The sequence below is a fragment of the Amphiura filiformis genome, chromosome 16 (assembly GCF_039555335.1).
Source record: "Amphiura filiformis chromosome 16, Afil_fr2py, whole genome shotgun sequence".
Taxonomy (NCBI): Eukaryota; Metazoa; Echinodermata; class Ophiuroidea; order Amphilepidida; family Amphiuridae; genus Amphiura; species Amphiura filiformis.
Genome location: NC_092643.1, coordinates 36,163,455 through 36,181,923, shown reverse-complemented (window position 1 = coordinate 36,181,923; position 18,469 = coordinate 36,163,455). Strand labels below are relative to the sequence as shown.

The 18,469-nt window shown below is 37.0% G+C and overlaps 1 protein-coding gene across 9 annotated transcripts in view; it reads left to right on the top strand.

Moving 5' to 3' along the window:
• LOC140135932 (uncharacterized) overlaps positions 1–18,469 on the top strand; it is a 304,873-nt gene that overhangs the window by 178,399 nt on the left and 108,005 nt on the right. For 2 of the 9 annotated variants that reach the window (XM_072157624.1, XM_072157623.1), the window contains exons 1-2: positions 3,797–4,075; positions 16,414–16,677. The exons of the other annotated variants lie outside the window; for them this stretch is intronic. In XM_072157624.1, the coding sequence (XP_072013725.1) occupies positions 4,006–4,075; positions 16,414–16,677 (334 nt within the window). In that variant the 5' untranslated portion in view covers positions 3,797–4,005. Of the gene's footprint in view, positions 1–3,796; positions 4,076–16,413; positions 16,678–18,469 lie in introns of those variants that run through there. 9 annotated transcript variants of the gene reach the window in all.

The following is an 18,469-nucleotide window of genomic DNA, read 5'->3' as shown; positions in this document are numbered from 1 at the left end:
TCAGCAGCTCAAAGCAAGTAGTTATTGATTTATTGATCAAATATTGGTTTTCCCTCATTTTTGACTAACTCCACAACTGTTGTCTGTGCTGAAATAAAATTTCCAGTGCAGTAGTTGTAGTCCTTGCCCTATAATATACATATCTTACTTGTCCCCAATGCGCTATAATTTTTGAGAAAAATCCAAAAAGAGGCACAAAATTGGCCAGGGGTGTAGTACGTACCCCCTTAACAAGAAAACATATTGCAAATATAATGATCACAAATGTTTTCATACGGTACCTATTGTCATTGCTATCGTTAAATGTAGGCTTAAGGCAGATATTGTTGTTTCGATTATGCTGGGTCCAATGAAGTGGAACTAAAGGGTACCGACATGTTTGCGTATAGTTTACCCCTGGATTATATTTAGCATGCGCCTGGTAAGCTTCGACTGCTTGTTTGTGTTCTGTGTTCAATACGTTGTACCAATAACCTTTTAAATGCTCAAACTTAAAACCATAATGCATGATGTTCGTCAAATTTTAATTTGGTTATTAGCAAAATTATAAAATAATATTAGCAATAACTGACAGGAAAGGATTTCGTGCATCTTTTGCAAGAATAACAAGGTAGATTAAAAGAAACCCCACTAGCTATTTTGGCCGTTTAACACGGAGTTCAATCTTAATACATATATTTGTTCCCTTCTGAATCCTTCAACAATGCTCAACAACTACGCACGGTTTTGGGTTGTGCAGTTGGGGTATAAGGCAACGTAAAATATTGTGGGTAAGAAAGGCGCCGTAACAAGTAATCTCGAATTCAAATGATTCATGTTTAATAATTTGACTTAAGATGGCGGACTTACCAATTTTTTAGTCGGTACTCTTTTGATAAAATCTCTTTGACCTTGTCATATTATTAAGCATAGGTCATATGTTAATATGTCAGTACTTTATTTATTTATCACGGTTCATTCACTTTGAATTAGAAAACATCAAAGTCTCTTGGCACTTCAGTGTTGCTACGTTACTTCATTTTATCACATAATTGGGCTACATTTCAAACTTGTTAAACTTAATTTGTGTATGCAGACCTCAAATTAAACCATCAATTGTCACTGTGAAATCCAACTGTCAAACTGAAATATAAAATTATTGTGATACATTCATAATTATTAACAACATCATTATCTTTTTAGTTCAGAATATCCCCTTTCAAAAAATGACAGTCTACCCTTACTGCTATTGTGGAGAACAACTTGCATTCGAAATTCTGGCAACCTTTTCTGTGCACAACAGGTAAAGCCAAGTTAATGAAAAAAGCAAGTTTGGTATTAATCACCAACTTTGACATAAAATTTAAAATCACCAATTTTTCTTCATTTTGCTGCTACGTACTGTAAGACATCTCCATACTCCACAATAAATGGCTTTTTATACAACTGGGGTGTGTGTGTGGGGGGTGCGTATCATTTTGCTGGTGAATTGTGGGGAACAGATCGTTATTCCGAAGGCTCATTACTCCGAAGGGTCATTACCAGTGGCGTAGATTTCTTTTTGACATGGGGGAGGCGTTGGAAAAAAATTCTTAAAGTATATTGAAGCGCACTAAATTTTGTTTGTCATATTGAAGCAAAACTTGTGAAATATGGTGCAATAGTGGAATAAATGCGCGCGAAGCGCGCAAAACTGGCACTTTTAAGGCTAAAATGACCTCTAGAAGTCACGAAAGGTCATATAGGGGTAAAATTATGAAAATGCTTCAATCTTGTTGACTAATATATTAAATTATTCTTCTGATCACAAGGATTTCAAAATGTTCAAAGTTATTCTACAAAGCCTAATTTTTTGTTAAAAATGGCACATCTAAAATACCTCCATATCTTAAAATACACTTTGGACCATGTACTTCATTGTGTAGAAACTCTCATACTAATTTTAATTAAAAGTACACATTGTACCAAATTTCGGAGCATCTATATCTAAAATTATTTGTGACATGTTCATATCGTGTTGCAATGGACAGCTAATGTATTCCCCTTTACACTGACACCACATTTGAAACAATCACCTTTTTCACGCTTTAGTACAGTCTTGTGAATGTAGAGGTCTCAAACAGAATGTGCCAAATTGACCATTATTCTGTGCAGCAAGCTGCAATCACATATCTTCGTAATCTCGGACCTAATGCTATCGTCCAAGATTACAACGCTCGCCCCCCACAGAGGCAGGGAAACAGGGGCGTAGCCAGCTTTCTTGGTCAGAAGGGGCAAAATAAAATTTCGGGGGCACAGACGAAAAAAATGCAGTTGCATCATACGATACATAGAGACTGTATGTCTTCGAGCTTTTCCAAAAAGGCTTTATTGTGATGATGTGCGCGGTATTTTCGCCCATTATCCGGCTGGAAAGTGGTTTATTCTTACAATGTGTGCGCGTAGCGCGGAACATTTTTGTATTTTACACTATTTCGGCCCTGAATTTTGCTAGAAAAGGGGCTCCTTGCCCTTTTTCTTTTCCTTTGCCCTCCTGATTTTCTCTTTCATTGTTTGTCAGAGGGGCACTTTTTCTTTCAAATGCTATGTAGTGGTATATCATGCTCATTATTTGTTAAAGGTGTTCCAAATTTGTGAATCCGAATGACTTCAACGTTCAGTTGATTTGATAGTATTGCTTTGCCGTAGATATATCGAAAAAATGTTAAACCAAAATTAGGCTTAGGAAACAGCTTCAAATTAATACCACGGGGTTTTCCAAGGAAAGTTGGGTTTTCCATACGCGTATATAATAGATTGGAATTTGGCGTTCACTTGAGAAGAACGGTCACGGGTTTTGAAAAACAAAAAAAAAAAAAAAAAATAACCGAGGGCAGGGTTTTGTAACCAAAGAACTCGATGATTCACGACTTTTGCTAGTTTATGTCTAGAGTAGGAAAGTGCTATTCCAGTTGTAATCCATGCAACTATATGGAGGACATGACCTCAATCCTCCACACATAGAATTTCACATGTTGTTACCTCAATGGGCGACTCCATAAATCTACACACCCTGTGTGGGAGATTAAAGTCGTGTCTCCACAGGGTGTGTGGATTTCAACTGGATAGACCATTGTCAAGCCATTTTGTAAACATTCAACTCTAATTATGCGTGAGCGTACTCTCATCCATTGTCCAAATAAATGCGTGTGTGCAGTTTTCATGTGTGTGGGTGCTGAAAATGATTAAGTCAGCGTATATTAGGGCATTGACAGCCAAATGTAGCCTGTCAGCACAATTAGATTTTCTGCAAATCTAGGATTTCACAATACTTTTCCTACGTCGACCCTGGTAATTCTGATATGCAAGCCTGGTTATTAACAAGCCAATTTTGTGTATAAACCATGACCAAGAATTACATTGGTGGCTGAAGCAATATAATTTTGGGGAACAAGTATATTTTGTGCCGCTTTTACAGTGACAGTGCGCGCGAAACGCGCAAGTTTGCTATTTTGGCCCAAGACATTGTATTTTCGCGCTAAAAGTGAAGATCCACAGAGCATGCAATTATTGCTTTATTTTTTTGAATTTTTGCTTTTGAATTTTGAAATTTTGAATTTGGAGGGACGTGTCTCTACGACCACCCACCCCCACCCCGCTCCCGCCGTCTATGCCAGATAAAAAACCGCCAACATATCTCACAAACAAGAATTCATTCATTCGTTCATTCATTTTCATTTAAGGAAGCAAGTTTATGGGCCAATGCACATATAGTTCCACCTATTATTATAGATAGAATCGGAACATAGTAATATTGTGGTTAACACTATCAATGTGATCCACCCAAGAGTGTGACACTACTGTATGATAGGTTCTCCTGAATGACCACTTTAAGTAGATTTGGATAACATTCTGGATAGGTTCTTAAAGCGGTAGTGAATTTGGTAGGAGAGGACTTCTCGGAATAACCTGCCTGATGTAAAACCATAAAGCAACGTTGCCGTCAAAAACAACAACCAAAACTTGGCAAAGTCGGGTAAATACACCATGAAGATTCTGTTGATTGGAGCGCTTGTGTTTCTGCTGCATCAGCAATATGCATCTGCACAAAACACAGGTAAGTGACGTATAATAATTCATGGGGCTACCACAATAACGGTTTCAATTTTTTTTGTGTTCTTGACATTAGTCCGACACACCGCTAGTCGGTCACACCTGTCTAATATTTAAACGACCTGATAAAATATGAAATTGGTAAATTTTTTCCAACCTACTTTTGGCATATTTGTACTGTTTACGCAGTCCTTACTTACAACCTAAATAGAATCAGCCAAATTCGTGTTATTTTCAGGTCAACAGAGCAATGACATCATGTCTCGTATTCAGACATATATAAGTCCACGTTAAGGTTAACAACTATTTTAAACTGTTGCGATTTGGTACATTGTAGTTCACAGCATCTTGCGAATGGTAGTGAGCTTTGGCAACTATTGCATTGATCATTTCATAGCGAGTGTGAAGAAGAATTCAAATATCACAGATATACTCTTGTAGGTCCTGTGATTCTTGAGTTATTTTGTAAAGAGGGCTGAATCAACAACACTTTTACAAAAAGGGGCATAACTTATTCACAACAATAAATCAAGCAAGTTTTCAAAGTATATGATTTGTAGAATGTACCTATTTGTAGAATGTAGCTATGTTACCACATCTATGGCACTAACAAAGGTGCTAAAATCTGAATTTTGATAATTTTATGATCCTCCGAGTGAGCAAATCACTTTAAGTGTAACTCTGTATGTTTGCAATGCTACAAACACCGAATTAAGATGTGTAGTTTGGAACGTACAGCCTGTCTAAAAAATTGTGCAAGTAAAAAGCGCCCTCTACGGCAATAAAAAAATACCGTTGTGACATGATGCTTACATCAACGTCAAGGGCGCAGTCTTAGCTCTCAAATGCCGTTTGTTCTGTTCAATTTGCTTGTTTTAATCTCGAGATATGTTTAGTTAACAACGAAAGGGTAAAATCACAATTGTGCCACTTTTAGTAGGGAAGAAGGCTGTACATGTAAATGTAGACAGGCATTTGGAAACAGCAAGTACATACTATATATTGCACAGAAATGGATAACATAGATGTTTCACCAACGCTATTCTCCACTTTCCAAACTACTTATATTTCTTAGCAGATACATTTAGTCAACTTTTGTATAGAATTTCTCCTAGAAATATGGCATAAAGCAAAGTTTTATGGATTACCATAAAACTTGTGGTCAAAATAGCGTGTGTTGAAATAATCATATGAGATCAAATAAGAAAAGATTATTGCATTTGCCATGTAACGACAATCCTAGAAAAATGCACACTGTTTCCCTCACCAATCGCGTAATATTTGTTTTTCCCGGTTTTTTTTTTTCAAACAATGTTGTGCATGTAGCTTAAACTTGAACCTTCCTTGATGAAGCCATATTCCACCCACCCACCAATGTTGGGCTCAACAACGCGACTAAAAATGACTCCAATCAACATTGTACGTGGGACAGGAGTCGTTTTTAATGCATGGTACTCAAGTGTCCCAAGACTTTTTCCAGGATTGTAGATTAAAAATATGTATGTTCTTTGTAACCATCAGAAGGGTTATATTTGCTTGTTTTTGCTATATATACAGATTTGACATTTAATATGGAATATTTTTTTCGCAAAATTTCACAACTGGTCTGGACGGAGTCTTCATAAACCGCACGGGCTAAATATTAATTGGGGTGTGTCGGAAGATGGTGCAAAATAATTGTTTTATAGAAAACGTGTTTTCCATAAGTTTAAATTATGGTGCTTATAATGTAGCAAATTTGCTTAAAATGGCAGATTTGGGGAGGCTGAATTTGAGCATTGTGGGGGACACAATTTCGGACTTTATGCAACATTGTTCTGTTATTATCAAATTTATAGGGGTCTGATCTGAGGTGATATTTCCTAAACTTCGACAGCAATAATTGGCATTCATCATAGCTGAAATACACATGGGAGGAGCTTAACAAAAATCAAATAGAGGTTATCCGTGTTCTATAAGTTACATATCCTATATCTTGTTTAGGGCTTTCAAAAAAGAAGAACCTGCATGTGCAACCATGACTGCTTTAAAATAGCCCGCCAAAGTCACGCAGGTAACTCCGAGGTCGTGCAATGAATTGGTTTGAATGAGGAATACTATGGGAATCAGCGCCTGAAGTCACGCATGAGTAAAGTGGATAACCTCTATTCAGTCTCCTTAAATCCGCCATTTTAAGCTAATTCACTACATTATGAGCGCCATAATGTAAACTTATGGAAAACACATTTTCTGCATCTGTCAAACAATTATTTTACACCATCTCCAGATACACCCCAATTAATATTTAGCCCGCGTGGTTCATGCAGACCCCATCCAGACTAGTCTTGGAATTTTTGCGAAAAATATTCCATATTAAATGTCAAGTCTGTATTATGGGGATTACATGTTTATAATATTAATTTAATGATTGAAAAGGAAACGTTCTTGTGTCTGGTCAACTTAAAACAAACCAAACATGTATTTGAATTAATATAAATTAGACAAGAGCGCAGCGCAGATATTTCTAGAACTTATTCAGACATTATAAACTGAAGGCCATTGAGTGATCCCAGCAAAAGTAGAAGTGTAAAAAATTGTGTATAAATTGCTTACAAGCTGAAGGATAAGTCATTAAAATTGTCATTAAGTACTTCTGAAATGAAAAAAAAACCCACACAAACAACCCGACAGTATTGACAACGTCTCAGGCAAATGCACGTAACTAAAGTAGCGATATTACAGGTTCATGTAAAATGTCGTTAATATATTGGTATCGGCTTAACCACAAGCCCGGGACCACTAGCAGGCTCTTATCTGCTAACACATCTATGCTACTAACAAAGGTGCAAAACACTGAATTTGGATGACTTTTACGATTTTCCGAATGAGCAAATCGCGGAATAGGCCTTTGAATATATAAACTGCTGTGCACTAAAGTTTTTTAAACAACGCCCAAGAAGTGTTCATATACATTTACACTTATTTAGATTGTGTGCAGTGAATATTTTTTTATGTTTTCATTATTGTAAGAATATTGGTAAAATAATTACAATATGATATGGTTAACTGTCGAACTATTATGTTAAAAACCACGACCGTATCGTTTTATTATGCATGATTGAAACTCAACGACCATGACGGCAAATAAGGATATCTTTTCACCACGTGGGTTAAGTCAATCGGGTAGCTTTATTATCTCTAAAAACCGTAATGCAATCTATTTTTCTATTGAAATGGGTAGTAATATAGTACATATGCCTATTATTCTTCTTCCTTATGTCTTAATACGCCGCTGCGGAGCCAGGGGAGGGGGACATTTCTTTGGGGAGGACTGGTTAGTGTAGTGGTCTTCTCACTCGCTTCTCACCACTGCGGCACTGGTTCAATTATATGGGTAGTATACATACATTGGAAAGGACTGGTTAGTGTAGTGGTCTTCTCGCTCACTTCCCACCACTGCGGCGCGTGTTCAATTATACGGGTAGTATACATACATATGCCTATATTCCTATTACATCTTCTTTATGTCTAATACGCAGGGCAGGGGGACATTTCTTTGGGGAGGACTGGTTAGTGTATTGGTCTTCTCCCCCACTTCCCACCACTGCGGCACGGGTTCAATTATCATAGGGTAGTATACATACATTGGAAAGGACTGGTTAGTGTAGTGGTCTTCTCATTCACTTCCCACCACTGCGGCACGGGTGCAATTATTATAGGGTAGTATACATACATTGGAAAGGACTGGTTAGTGTAGTGGTCTTCTCATTCACTTCCCACCACTGCGGCACGGGTTCAATTATACGGGTAGTATACATACATATGTCTATATTCAGTGGCGTACCGGGGCTGAAGAAAATTCAATTTTGCCGCCCTTCCGAAAAGGTTGACCCAATTTTTTCTCGGTCTTTTGAAAAAGTGAAGAGCAAAAGACGGTTTCAGGCGCTAGCGCCTAAAAGCAGCACATTTTGATGTATAGTACCATTTTTTTCAAAATTGTTTATGCTTTATCAAATTTTGCCGCCATTTTTTATTTACTAATTCTTTTTGCTGCCCCTTCGTTTTTGCCCCGGCCTGTTTTGCCGCCCTTCTTCTTCCGCCGCCCTTCATTTTGGCCGCACCTGCTTTTTACCCCGGGGCTGGCGCCCCAAAGCCCCCTCCAAAAAATACGCGCATGAATTCCTATTACCTCTTCTTTATGTCTAATACGCCGTTGCGGAGTCAGGCGAGGGGGACATTTCTTTGGGGAGAACTGGTTAGTGTATAGGCCTAGTGGTATTCTCACCCGCTTCTCACCACTGCGGCACGGGTTCAATTCCCCGCGTTGCCACATATGAGTCTGGTTGCCGATCCACGCTCGTCCTCGCAGGTTTTCTTCGGGCGCTCAAGTTTTCCTCCTGCATATTGGAACTCTTTCCATTTCCCTGTCACGTTATATTCTGTTGGCATCTATTGCATATCTGTGCCTATAAGCACTATTCACCTTTTTCTGGCCCCTGCCGAGTGTTATAAATAAAACAAATAAAGTGGGCTCAAAATCGTGAAGTCCTATCCATCAAAATGAACCAAACTTACATACAGAATTAATTCAATACTCTATAACAAAGCCCAACTGATACAACAGCAAAATGCACTGACATGTTCACATGGAACAGTTTCCTGGACCACATGTCACAGCCCATTTGACGTGTGTGTAAAGCAATTGTAACAGTAATGTGGACTCTCCTGTGTCAGGATTGCCTCACAAAAATGACACTCGTAATAATAATAATAATAATAATAATAATAATAATAATAATAATAATAATAATAATAATAATAATAATAATAATAATAATAATGATAATAATGATATACTGCGCCAATAAAGTATCCTTACATTTGGAAAAATAATCACAATTTCAAAACCAAACAATATTGGGGGAAATTTTTTTAATAGATACACTATCTAATCCTGCACATTATGACACCACATTGAATCAAATGTGACCTCAGGAAGTAAAGTTACAAGCAATTGAATAGGCGAAGGTCCAGTTTTAAAAGTGACAAACTGGCCGATACAAAGCGCAAAAGATTCCAACAAGCGCAACAAAGAGACAACACAGTTTCTTCAATGAAGCGTTATTTAAAGCATTTTTTATTCCAGTTTTTTCTTCTCTGTACTTTTCATAACTTTCATTTTATTTGTCAGTTCTTTTGTTTCAGTTTTCTTTTGTTCCTTTTGTTTTAAATTAAAGCCAAACACATAAATTAGCCATTCACCATTCTCAAACCAGATGTCTAGTCTGTGGAGTTTTGAATAGGCCAGTTTGTCACTTTTTAAACTGGACCTTTGTCAAATACTTTGCTTCTTGAAGTCACATTGGATTCAATGTGGTGTCATAATGTGCAGAATTAGATAGTGCATCTGTTAAGGAAACAAATTTACCCCAATATTGTTCAGTTTGGAATTGTTAATATTTTTCCAAGTGTAAGGATACTTTATTGGCGCAGTATACAAATTGCCGCAAAAGGTAGAAATATTCGTAATTTTGGGTTTCCACTGGGGGCATGATGGAAAGAGTTCTGACTGGGGCATTTGCCCTCACTCCTGGATGACTTGTTGCAAAATCTAGCTCACTTGGGCAATTTACATGCATTTAGACCATCACACATAAAAGGAGGAATACCAATAATTAATGTAGGCTACCAGATGACAGACAATTTATCTCTAACATCTCTTACCAAAATTAGAATTAAATTAAAGGAGGATTTCGTTGTCCTAGCATCGTCTTTTTATGACATTATTCAGTAGATATCCACGAAAAAAGCTTATTCCAAAAATTTCAATTTTGCGTTTGCTAGTTATGCATGATTACGTGAATTACACTGCTCCATAGCGATGACGATATTTTTGCTAAACGAATTAATCTGCAAAGAATTGTTTGGTACATAAACATTATGTATCCAGAGGTTCCCAGTGGTATAAAAATCCCAACTTTGTTTTGAGAAATGTGGGGGATGAGGCTGTGGATCACGAAATGCCCTTTAAAACTCTTACCTTATTAGTCAAATAACATGTAAGGTGAATACCCAAAATTGATGTTAGTCAATATTGTACGTCAACATACATTGTGATATGTTGTTTTTGAACAATGCGGCTACGAATATTAGCACCGGCTTCGTGCATGACTACTTAAAGCCCTAACTTGACACTTGTACTTTGTGTGAAGTCATGCCATTCTCTCAAAAATCCAAGAATAGATTCTGTTTTGGTTAGCTTGATCTTTTCCAAACGACATTCCGACGCCTACATACAATTATTCAAGAATGATACACTCTATATACATCTTGTTAACAGTGAACTTAGTTTGACACCAATTCTGTATGTCAACAAAATTTATGATCCGGAACTCTGAGTGTATGATACAATTTATACATATAGGGTTTAAAGGGGGGCGGGGGGGGGGGCACTATCGGTTTAGGATATTAATTGTCTTCTAACTTACATCCCGGTACAATTTAAATATCGTCCACTTTATGCATCTCTGAAGATGATTACATGTCATTCATATATACATACTCACTATATAACGACATTTCTGATTGGATTTGGGACGTTTTTTTTGCTGGTCATAAATTCCGTTTATGACCGGTACGCAGGGCATAAACAAGGTGCGTCACGCAGCGTTGGAACCAAATTAACACGATCCACGATTTGCTAGTGTTGCGTACACGCGCATGTCACCGCGCCCATCTCACGCGGAGCGCAAAAGATGACGCGTTGACTCCCGGCCGTTGACCTCTTGAGCCGAGCTGCTTCCTGCAAATAGGCATACTCATTTTCTCCCAATTTTTGATGGAAACGGTATGGAAATGTTATTTAAACTTGTAAACCCTTATTATTTTCATCTGTATTGAATTGCTAAGAATGTTCAGAATGTTGGTATGTATGAACGGGGTTCATTCATAAGATTTCAGGCATGATCGTTGATTTATGCCCTCAATCCTATGAATGAACCCCTAATTGCTTTCTGATATCTAAATAGGTTTGGTAAGAAACATGTCGGCTGCTCAGTGCCAGTGCAATAGCTGTCCTGCGAAGATTTGACAATTTACACACAATATTAGACTTTAGTCCTGGGTCTTAGGACCATGTTCATGAAATCCTTCATTAATACACCATGGAATACGCGTCATGTTAGGCCGTATAAAATTTATATTTTGGTTCTCGTCCAGAGGATTTTCATGAATTGATGAGGGAGGGAGGTGTTTTGTTGTTGTTTTTTTTCTGTGTAAAATCAGCATTGTCTGTAGTTTTCGGTCTTTTCCAACAGTTCTCGAGGAAACGATGAGGCCCTTTTTTTTTTTTTTCAAATGTGAGATTCTGAGGGATAAACCCCCTACAGTACCACAAAAAGACTTGGAAGTGGTCCTTGTTCTCTAATGAACTTATTTATATGTATGAAAAATTCATAAATCATTCCAAAGTCTAAAATAATTGAAAAATCTAAAAAAAAAAAAATCTGACAAATCCCAGAAATTGAGGAGGGAGGGGACGAGAACCAAAACATTAATTTTATACGGCCTTATGACCAATATCTTTGTAATAAATGAGCATCTACTAGGATGTTACATTGTAGTCGACATTTCATTTTAGGGAAGTTTTATACGTTTTCCTTAGATTAACAGTCGTCAAACGAATGAGGGCAGCAGTCTACTCCCTTATCCGGGACAAGCGATGGTGGTATACGTAATGCGGCAACAGCCAATATCGTATCAAAAATAGACAATGCGACGACAACACTGCATGCACATTGGTTGGACGCAATATTATTTTTCCCCGGTGCGTTTTTTGGCTCTATTTGCCCCGTTACAGAAACAATGCACAAAATATATTTTCCAGTGCAATATAAACATTTCCACATGAAAATAAACAATGAACAGGAACAAAAATTGTAAATAAAACTCAGGAGTCCCGCTTGGCTGTCTGGTGCTCTATCCGTTGCGCCAACCATCTAACGTTACAAGTGTGCGAATGTTTAAAGCAATATGATAACATTTGCTGATGAGAACGCACTCAATATTTTTCAGAAATCTGTTTTTTACACGATTGTTATGTATTTTAGTAAACTACCATATACCCTGCAAAAATCAAGACTTTAGAGTTTAGACGCTGTTGTTTTGACGAATTTCGAGACTTTGCATAAACCGCAGGAACCATCGGGAAAAACCTCATAGAGTCATATGTACATTTTGCCCTTGAACATGGATGAAGCAAACCATTCAATATAAAGTCTACACCTACAAGGCTTTATCCATGTTCAGGGCCAAGAGTACATATGGAGTTTTTCCCGCCCAGTGACGATATGTCATGGGCAACGGACTGAGGCTTTTATTCTTCTATTATGTCCATGTATTGGTTAAAAATGAATTTTTCGGACCGAAATGTTATATTAAGTGAGTACTACACCACTGGCAAATTTTGTGCTTATTTTTGCGGATTTCTCAAAATTATAGCGCATTGGTGGTAAGTAAGATATGTATATTATAGGGGCAAGGACTACAAATACTGCACTTAAAATTCAGCAACTCAAGGCAAGTAGTTATTGATTTATTGATCAAATATTGGTTTTCCTCATTTTTGACAACTGTTGTCTGTGCTGAAATAAAATTTCCGGTGCAGTAGTTGTAGTCCTTGCCCCTATAATATACATATCTTACTTGTCACCAATGCGCTATAATTTTTGAGAAAAAATGCAAAAATAGGCACAAAATTGGGTAGGGTGTAGTAGTACCCTTAACGAGACATGGATATTGACATTGGCTATAGTCGGGGCCAAGGGTCTTCACAGATTTGGGAAAGGTCACCAAGGGGATATTTTCGGGATATAACCAAAACCTTCAATAACATTATGGACCACAATTGCCTCATCACAATGGCATAGTTCTTTAACCTCAATTAATGCAACGATAGTGCAAAATTTGACCTCAAGTTGCAGAGTATGAGTTTTCGTACCCAAATTGTCAAAGGTCATTCAATAAATGTACAAATGTATTGGGTTTAAAGAACAGTGTCCTTGACAGATGAGCATGTTGTGGGTCCTAATGTAACGATTACATGGTACAGAGTTGAGACTGACACAGAGCGTGTTTATAGTGAATATACCGCATTTTGAGCATACCGTATACGATAATCCTTGTATAATACCGATACCCTTGCTGTTTATAGTGAGACATTGAGCGTGTTTATAGTGGGAGCAGATGTGCGGTACATTGCGGTACAATTTCTACCCGGTTAGAGATTATCCGGATACTTGCCCACTATAAACACCAGCAGTATAATGTATGTACGGTACATCGATATCCTTCTAAACCGAAGGATATTGTGGCGAGATATTCCCACTATAAACACACCAGTATAAATTGTGTGCTGTATTACCGGAAGTGGGAGCTTCTTCATGATGCGTAGGATGCGCGCAGGACATACGGAACGATTCTCATCCCAAAGAGTTATCAAAACAGAAGCTACATGTTCACCGCCATGATCATATTGTTGAATGGGCTGTTTATTGCTCGCGCCACAATATTTACACATTCCCCGTGTGACCTCGGGGTCATTGCAAATGTACGATAATGATAGTTGGTATATAATTTGTGCGGTAACTGTGTCCCACTATAAACAGCAAGAGTATCGGTACATATACAAGGATTATCGTGTACGGTATACTCAAAATGCGGTATATTCACTATAAACACGCTCACAGTTACCGCACAAATTATATACCAACTAACGTTATCGTACATTTGCAATGACCCCGAGGTCACACGAGGAATGTGTAAATATTGTGGCGCGAGCTATAATAAACAGCCCATTCAACAATATGATTATGGCGGTAAACATGTAGCTTCTGTTTTGATAATTTTGGGTGAGAATCGTTCCGAATGTCCTGCGCGCATTCAACGCATCATGAAGAATCTCCTACTTCCGGTAATACCGCACACAATTTATACTGGTGTGTTTATAGTGGGAATATCTCGCCACAATATCCTTCGGTTGAGATGGATATCGATGTACCGTACATACATATACTGCTCGTGTTTATAGTGGGCAAGTATCCGGATAATCTCTAACCGGGTAGAAATTGTACCGCAATGTACCGCACATCTGCTCCCACTATAAACACGCTCAATGTCTCACTATAAACAGCAAGGGTATCGGTATTATACAAGGATTATCGTATACGGTATGCTCAAAATGCGGTATATTCACTATAAACACAGTTATTTGACAATAATTTGATTATGGTTGTTTAGAGATGTTGCCTAAGGAAATACAGATTGGTATGTCGATTGTCGAACACTTTTAAAAACTGAAGCCGAAGGTTTATTAAGCATCATATTGTAGCTTTGGATAATCTCCATAAAAATGTTTTAAGATACGGTTGTCTAACGTCTTACTCGGATAAATATTTTATTCCTATTTGAGCCCCCTGACATGCCTTGGGACTTCAAAACAAAACAGTTTGTTAATAAACTTGTATATACTTACAAAATACTAAAACTGTGCATATTTAATTTCAACAATTAATATGACAGTGATATGACTTGAGCCAACAAGTACTCACCCGATCAAAGTCAACAACCTTGATATGAAGGCTATTCTGAACATGTATCGGTTTTGTTGTGCAAAAGACACGATACCCAGAAAAACTAACTATGTACTGCCTGCAAGCATTAGATATTGATTAAATTATTTAAACAGAAATAAAGCAATTTAATTATTTTCAGAAATAAATCTGTGGTGATTTCTACATAGATGTGAGCAACCATTTTAACCAAAGTTAGCCTTTCTTTTCAGACCGTTTCCAACGTACCAAATACATCTAAATGACCAAAAGTCACATTTTAAACAAATACATTTTGTAGCCAATGTTTAAAGGTGGGTAACTTTGAGACTAATTAGGCAGTTTTTTGATGATATCTTCGGAAATACACGGAGAGTGGAACTTCTGATTTTAATATGGTACTGAGAAAAATACTCTCTTAGATCTCTTACTTGAATCAATAATATCACAGGATCATGATGATTATCATTAATAAAAACACTGTAGATTACCAATATCACGTTGTGTAAATGTCGGTACTTCCATATTTGGTCACAATGATACTCAGCTGAAACCAATTTGAAAAATGGGTGAAAGAAAAATTCTGCGCATACGGTTGTCATAGAAACGGCGGCCATCTTGGATTTTAGGGATCTCAGATTGCGCGCAGTTTTTTCTTTACTTGCAACTATCAGAAATTCATGAAATTTGGTATAATTACATGGTATATATACCTTTAAACTCAAATGGAAAGCTTTAAAAAAAAAAAAAAATAATATTAATTAGGGTAACGAGGTCTTTAAAATTCAACTTACTCATTTTCCCCCCCAAAACTTTGACAAAAATCACTTTTTTCCCAAAATTGAGCAAAATTTAGAAGGTTTTGAGTTTGAAGGTATGTAACCTCTACATACATGCCAAATTTCATTGAGCTGTGATATACAGAAGTTGAAAAAAGCTGCGCGCAAGGTTAAAACAACGCGAAAACGACATTTAAAGTCTAGAAACACTGAATTTTAAGAATTGGGTTAAATTAATTAATTTATCAATTAAAAATTGTCAAAATGTTTTAAATAATTGTTAATCACTAAAAACTGCGAAAAAAATCTGGTCAAATGTACCTTAACTTATATAGAATTGCAGATTCACCTTAACTTAGTTTAATTGATCAAAAAGTGATCAAAATCAACTCCCGAAAACAATAAAATACATAAGAAATTCAACGCATGTAAAAGGAAAGGAAAATGACAATTTCGCCTGCGTGTATTTCATTTCAATCAAGCAGCATTTCCAAACCCCAAATCGGATTTTAATGAAATAAAAAGCATTCGATAGCTAAGATTGTACATTTTTAAATTATTAAAAAACCTCAAAATGCAATTTTTACCTCTATTTCCTGTTTTCACCTTGCAAGCTTTACCGAGTATAAATTATACATGATTATCATGGGTAATTTCAATATCCTGGCACATAAGATAACATAGATGTGATGATGGATGTTGAACTTTTTGTATGACCCTTGTAAATTAATATTGATTTAAGATTAATTTTGTATTATACTGTATTATTTATTATTCATTTTCTATTATTGTTGTTGCTATGTAAGATGGAAAAGCATATGTGAATAAACTGCTTTGAATTGAATTGAACTACTTTGAATTGAAATAAATAAATAAATAAATAAATAAATAAATAAATGTAATAAAGATAATGAAAAAAAATTAATAATAATAGTTTTGTATTTTAATATTTCTTTGTTTGTTTTTCTTTTTGATAGGTATTGCACTCACCTGTCCATCAAACCCACAAGTGGGACCAGACGGAACGATAGAGATCAGAGATCCGATGATGACGCTTGAAATACCGGAAGGGCTAGGTATTTCTCAGGTAACTTACATGTATCTTGGTAGGACAGAAGTTCTACAAGCGAATGATGGCATCCATACTCTGACGGGTTTCCCGGTCGGTACTACGCCTGTTGAAATTATGATCACTGATGGAAATGAACGAGCATTGTGCACATTTCGAGCCGTGCGTACTGGTAAGTTCACCATTTACAGCATTTAGGCATAGTTTTTGGCACACTGAGAGGTGGTTGTTGCAGCAAAGTTTGGGGCGTGGGGTGGGTCAACTCCCAAAATATGCCACTCTTACCCATTGTCGTCCTTGTATTTGTTTGTTTTCAAATTTTTGACCCTAATTGACATCCCAACCCCCAATAAAATTGATAAAAGAGCTGATACTACCATGCACTCACTTCTAACGGAGGGGCTGTACCTTGCACTATAACTTGCAAGTTGCAGTCTGCTCATGACACCAATTTCTTTGTTGTAGGACAACAACATACAGTATCATGCATCGTGCAAGGTACAGTTAAGACATCATTTTTTTTGTGTACTTTCAGGAATTAGTATAAACATTGTTTTTATTAAAGAGTGGTAAATCCGCCATTTTGTTTCGTCGCTCATAGAGTGTACCGCTGGCGTTTTTCGGCAACTTTGAGGGTTACAAAGGTTTGAACAGATAGTGCGTGCGACGTAATAAAACAACAACGTTGTTTATGGGCGGACAGCTGGTCGGTTGGGATTTTTGTTGTTTTTCATTTCTTTTTCAGGATGCTAAAATGACAGTAAAATATTATCAATATATTAACAATTTCAGTCGAAATCTATAAATTTGGGCCTCAAACCGACTGATTTTACATTATTTTAGCAAAACTAAAAAAAATACTCCTAGCACGAGTCATTGTTGGTACAATGCGTTACACGCAGAACGCTGAAAGCATACAACAACTCACTTTGAATCGAAGTTTGCCGGTGATAGGAATGCCGGTAAAATTATCTGGAGGTACACTATTTGCCTTGAGTGACGTACACCGACATCGCCTGGCTAATAATTACTTCGTACAGCAGAGATACTAAAATAAATTCCCGGGATCGATACACGTGAATGTGCTATGCACGATTTGATATTCAGACGATAAATCTTTGGATACCGGGGTAGAAAATCATGAATATCTCCCGTAATTTTTTTGTTCTGAAGAAGCCGTATTTAGATACTTGCACTTGAACATATGTGATGAGCTTGAGTATTGAGAAAGAAGCGTGCGTCTTGAACTCAAAAACTGACCAAAATTCTGATTTTATATTGCGTTGGTCCTGTATGGACTACAGCGCGTAGGCTAGCTGCACTCACTACTCCCGTAGAGGCAGTATAAAAGTCGATGACCATTGACCTCAATGGTGTATACAAGCTTACTCACACACAGAGAAGTCAATTACCAGGCTATTGTCAGTAGCCTTAGTCATATCCCTCGGCTCATTATGCGCCTCAAAGGTCGGAACAAAATGGCCATGCGTGGCTGTGGATTCAACCTACCATGGCGATTTCTGCCATGAAGATATCGGGGCGATGACACTCTGTGACGCCCAATTCACATAGTCATTTTCAAAGTAGAGGGTGTACTACACCCTTGGCCAATTTTGTGCCTATTTTTGCATTTTTCTCAAAAATTATAGCGCATTGGTGACAAACAAGATATGTATATTTTAGGGGCAAGGACTACAACTATGCTCATTCTTGGACCAAAATTCAAAAAATAAACGGCTTTTTAGCCCACTTCTCTTTCGTTAAATGTAACCAAAAAAACTTGGGCCAAAAGAGTTTTTTTTTTCTTATTAATTTTAAAAACTAGATAAAAATATCTAGGAGCCGTTTTTTTTTTTTTTAATTTGGACCAACTTCACCAAAAATATTTAAAATTTGGGCTTTTTTTTTTTCAGGTTTGTTTTTGAAAAGTACGCATTTTTTGACCATTTTTAGTTGGTCAAAAT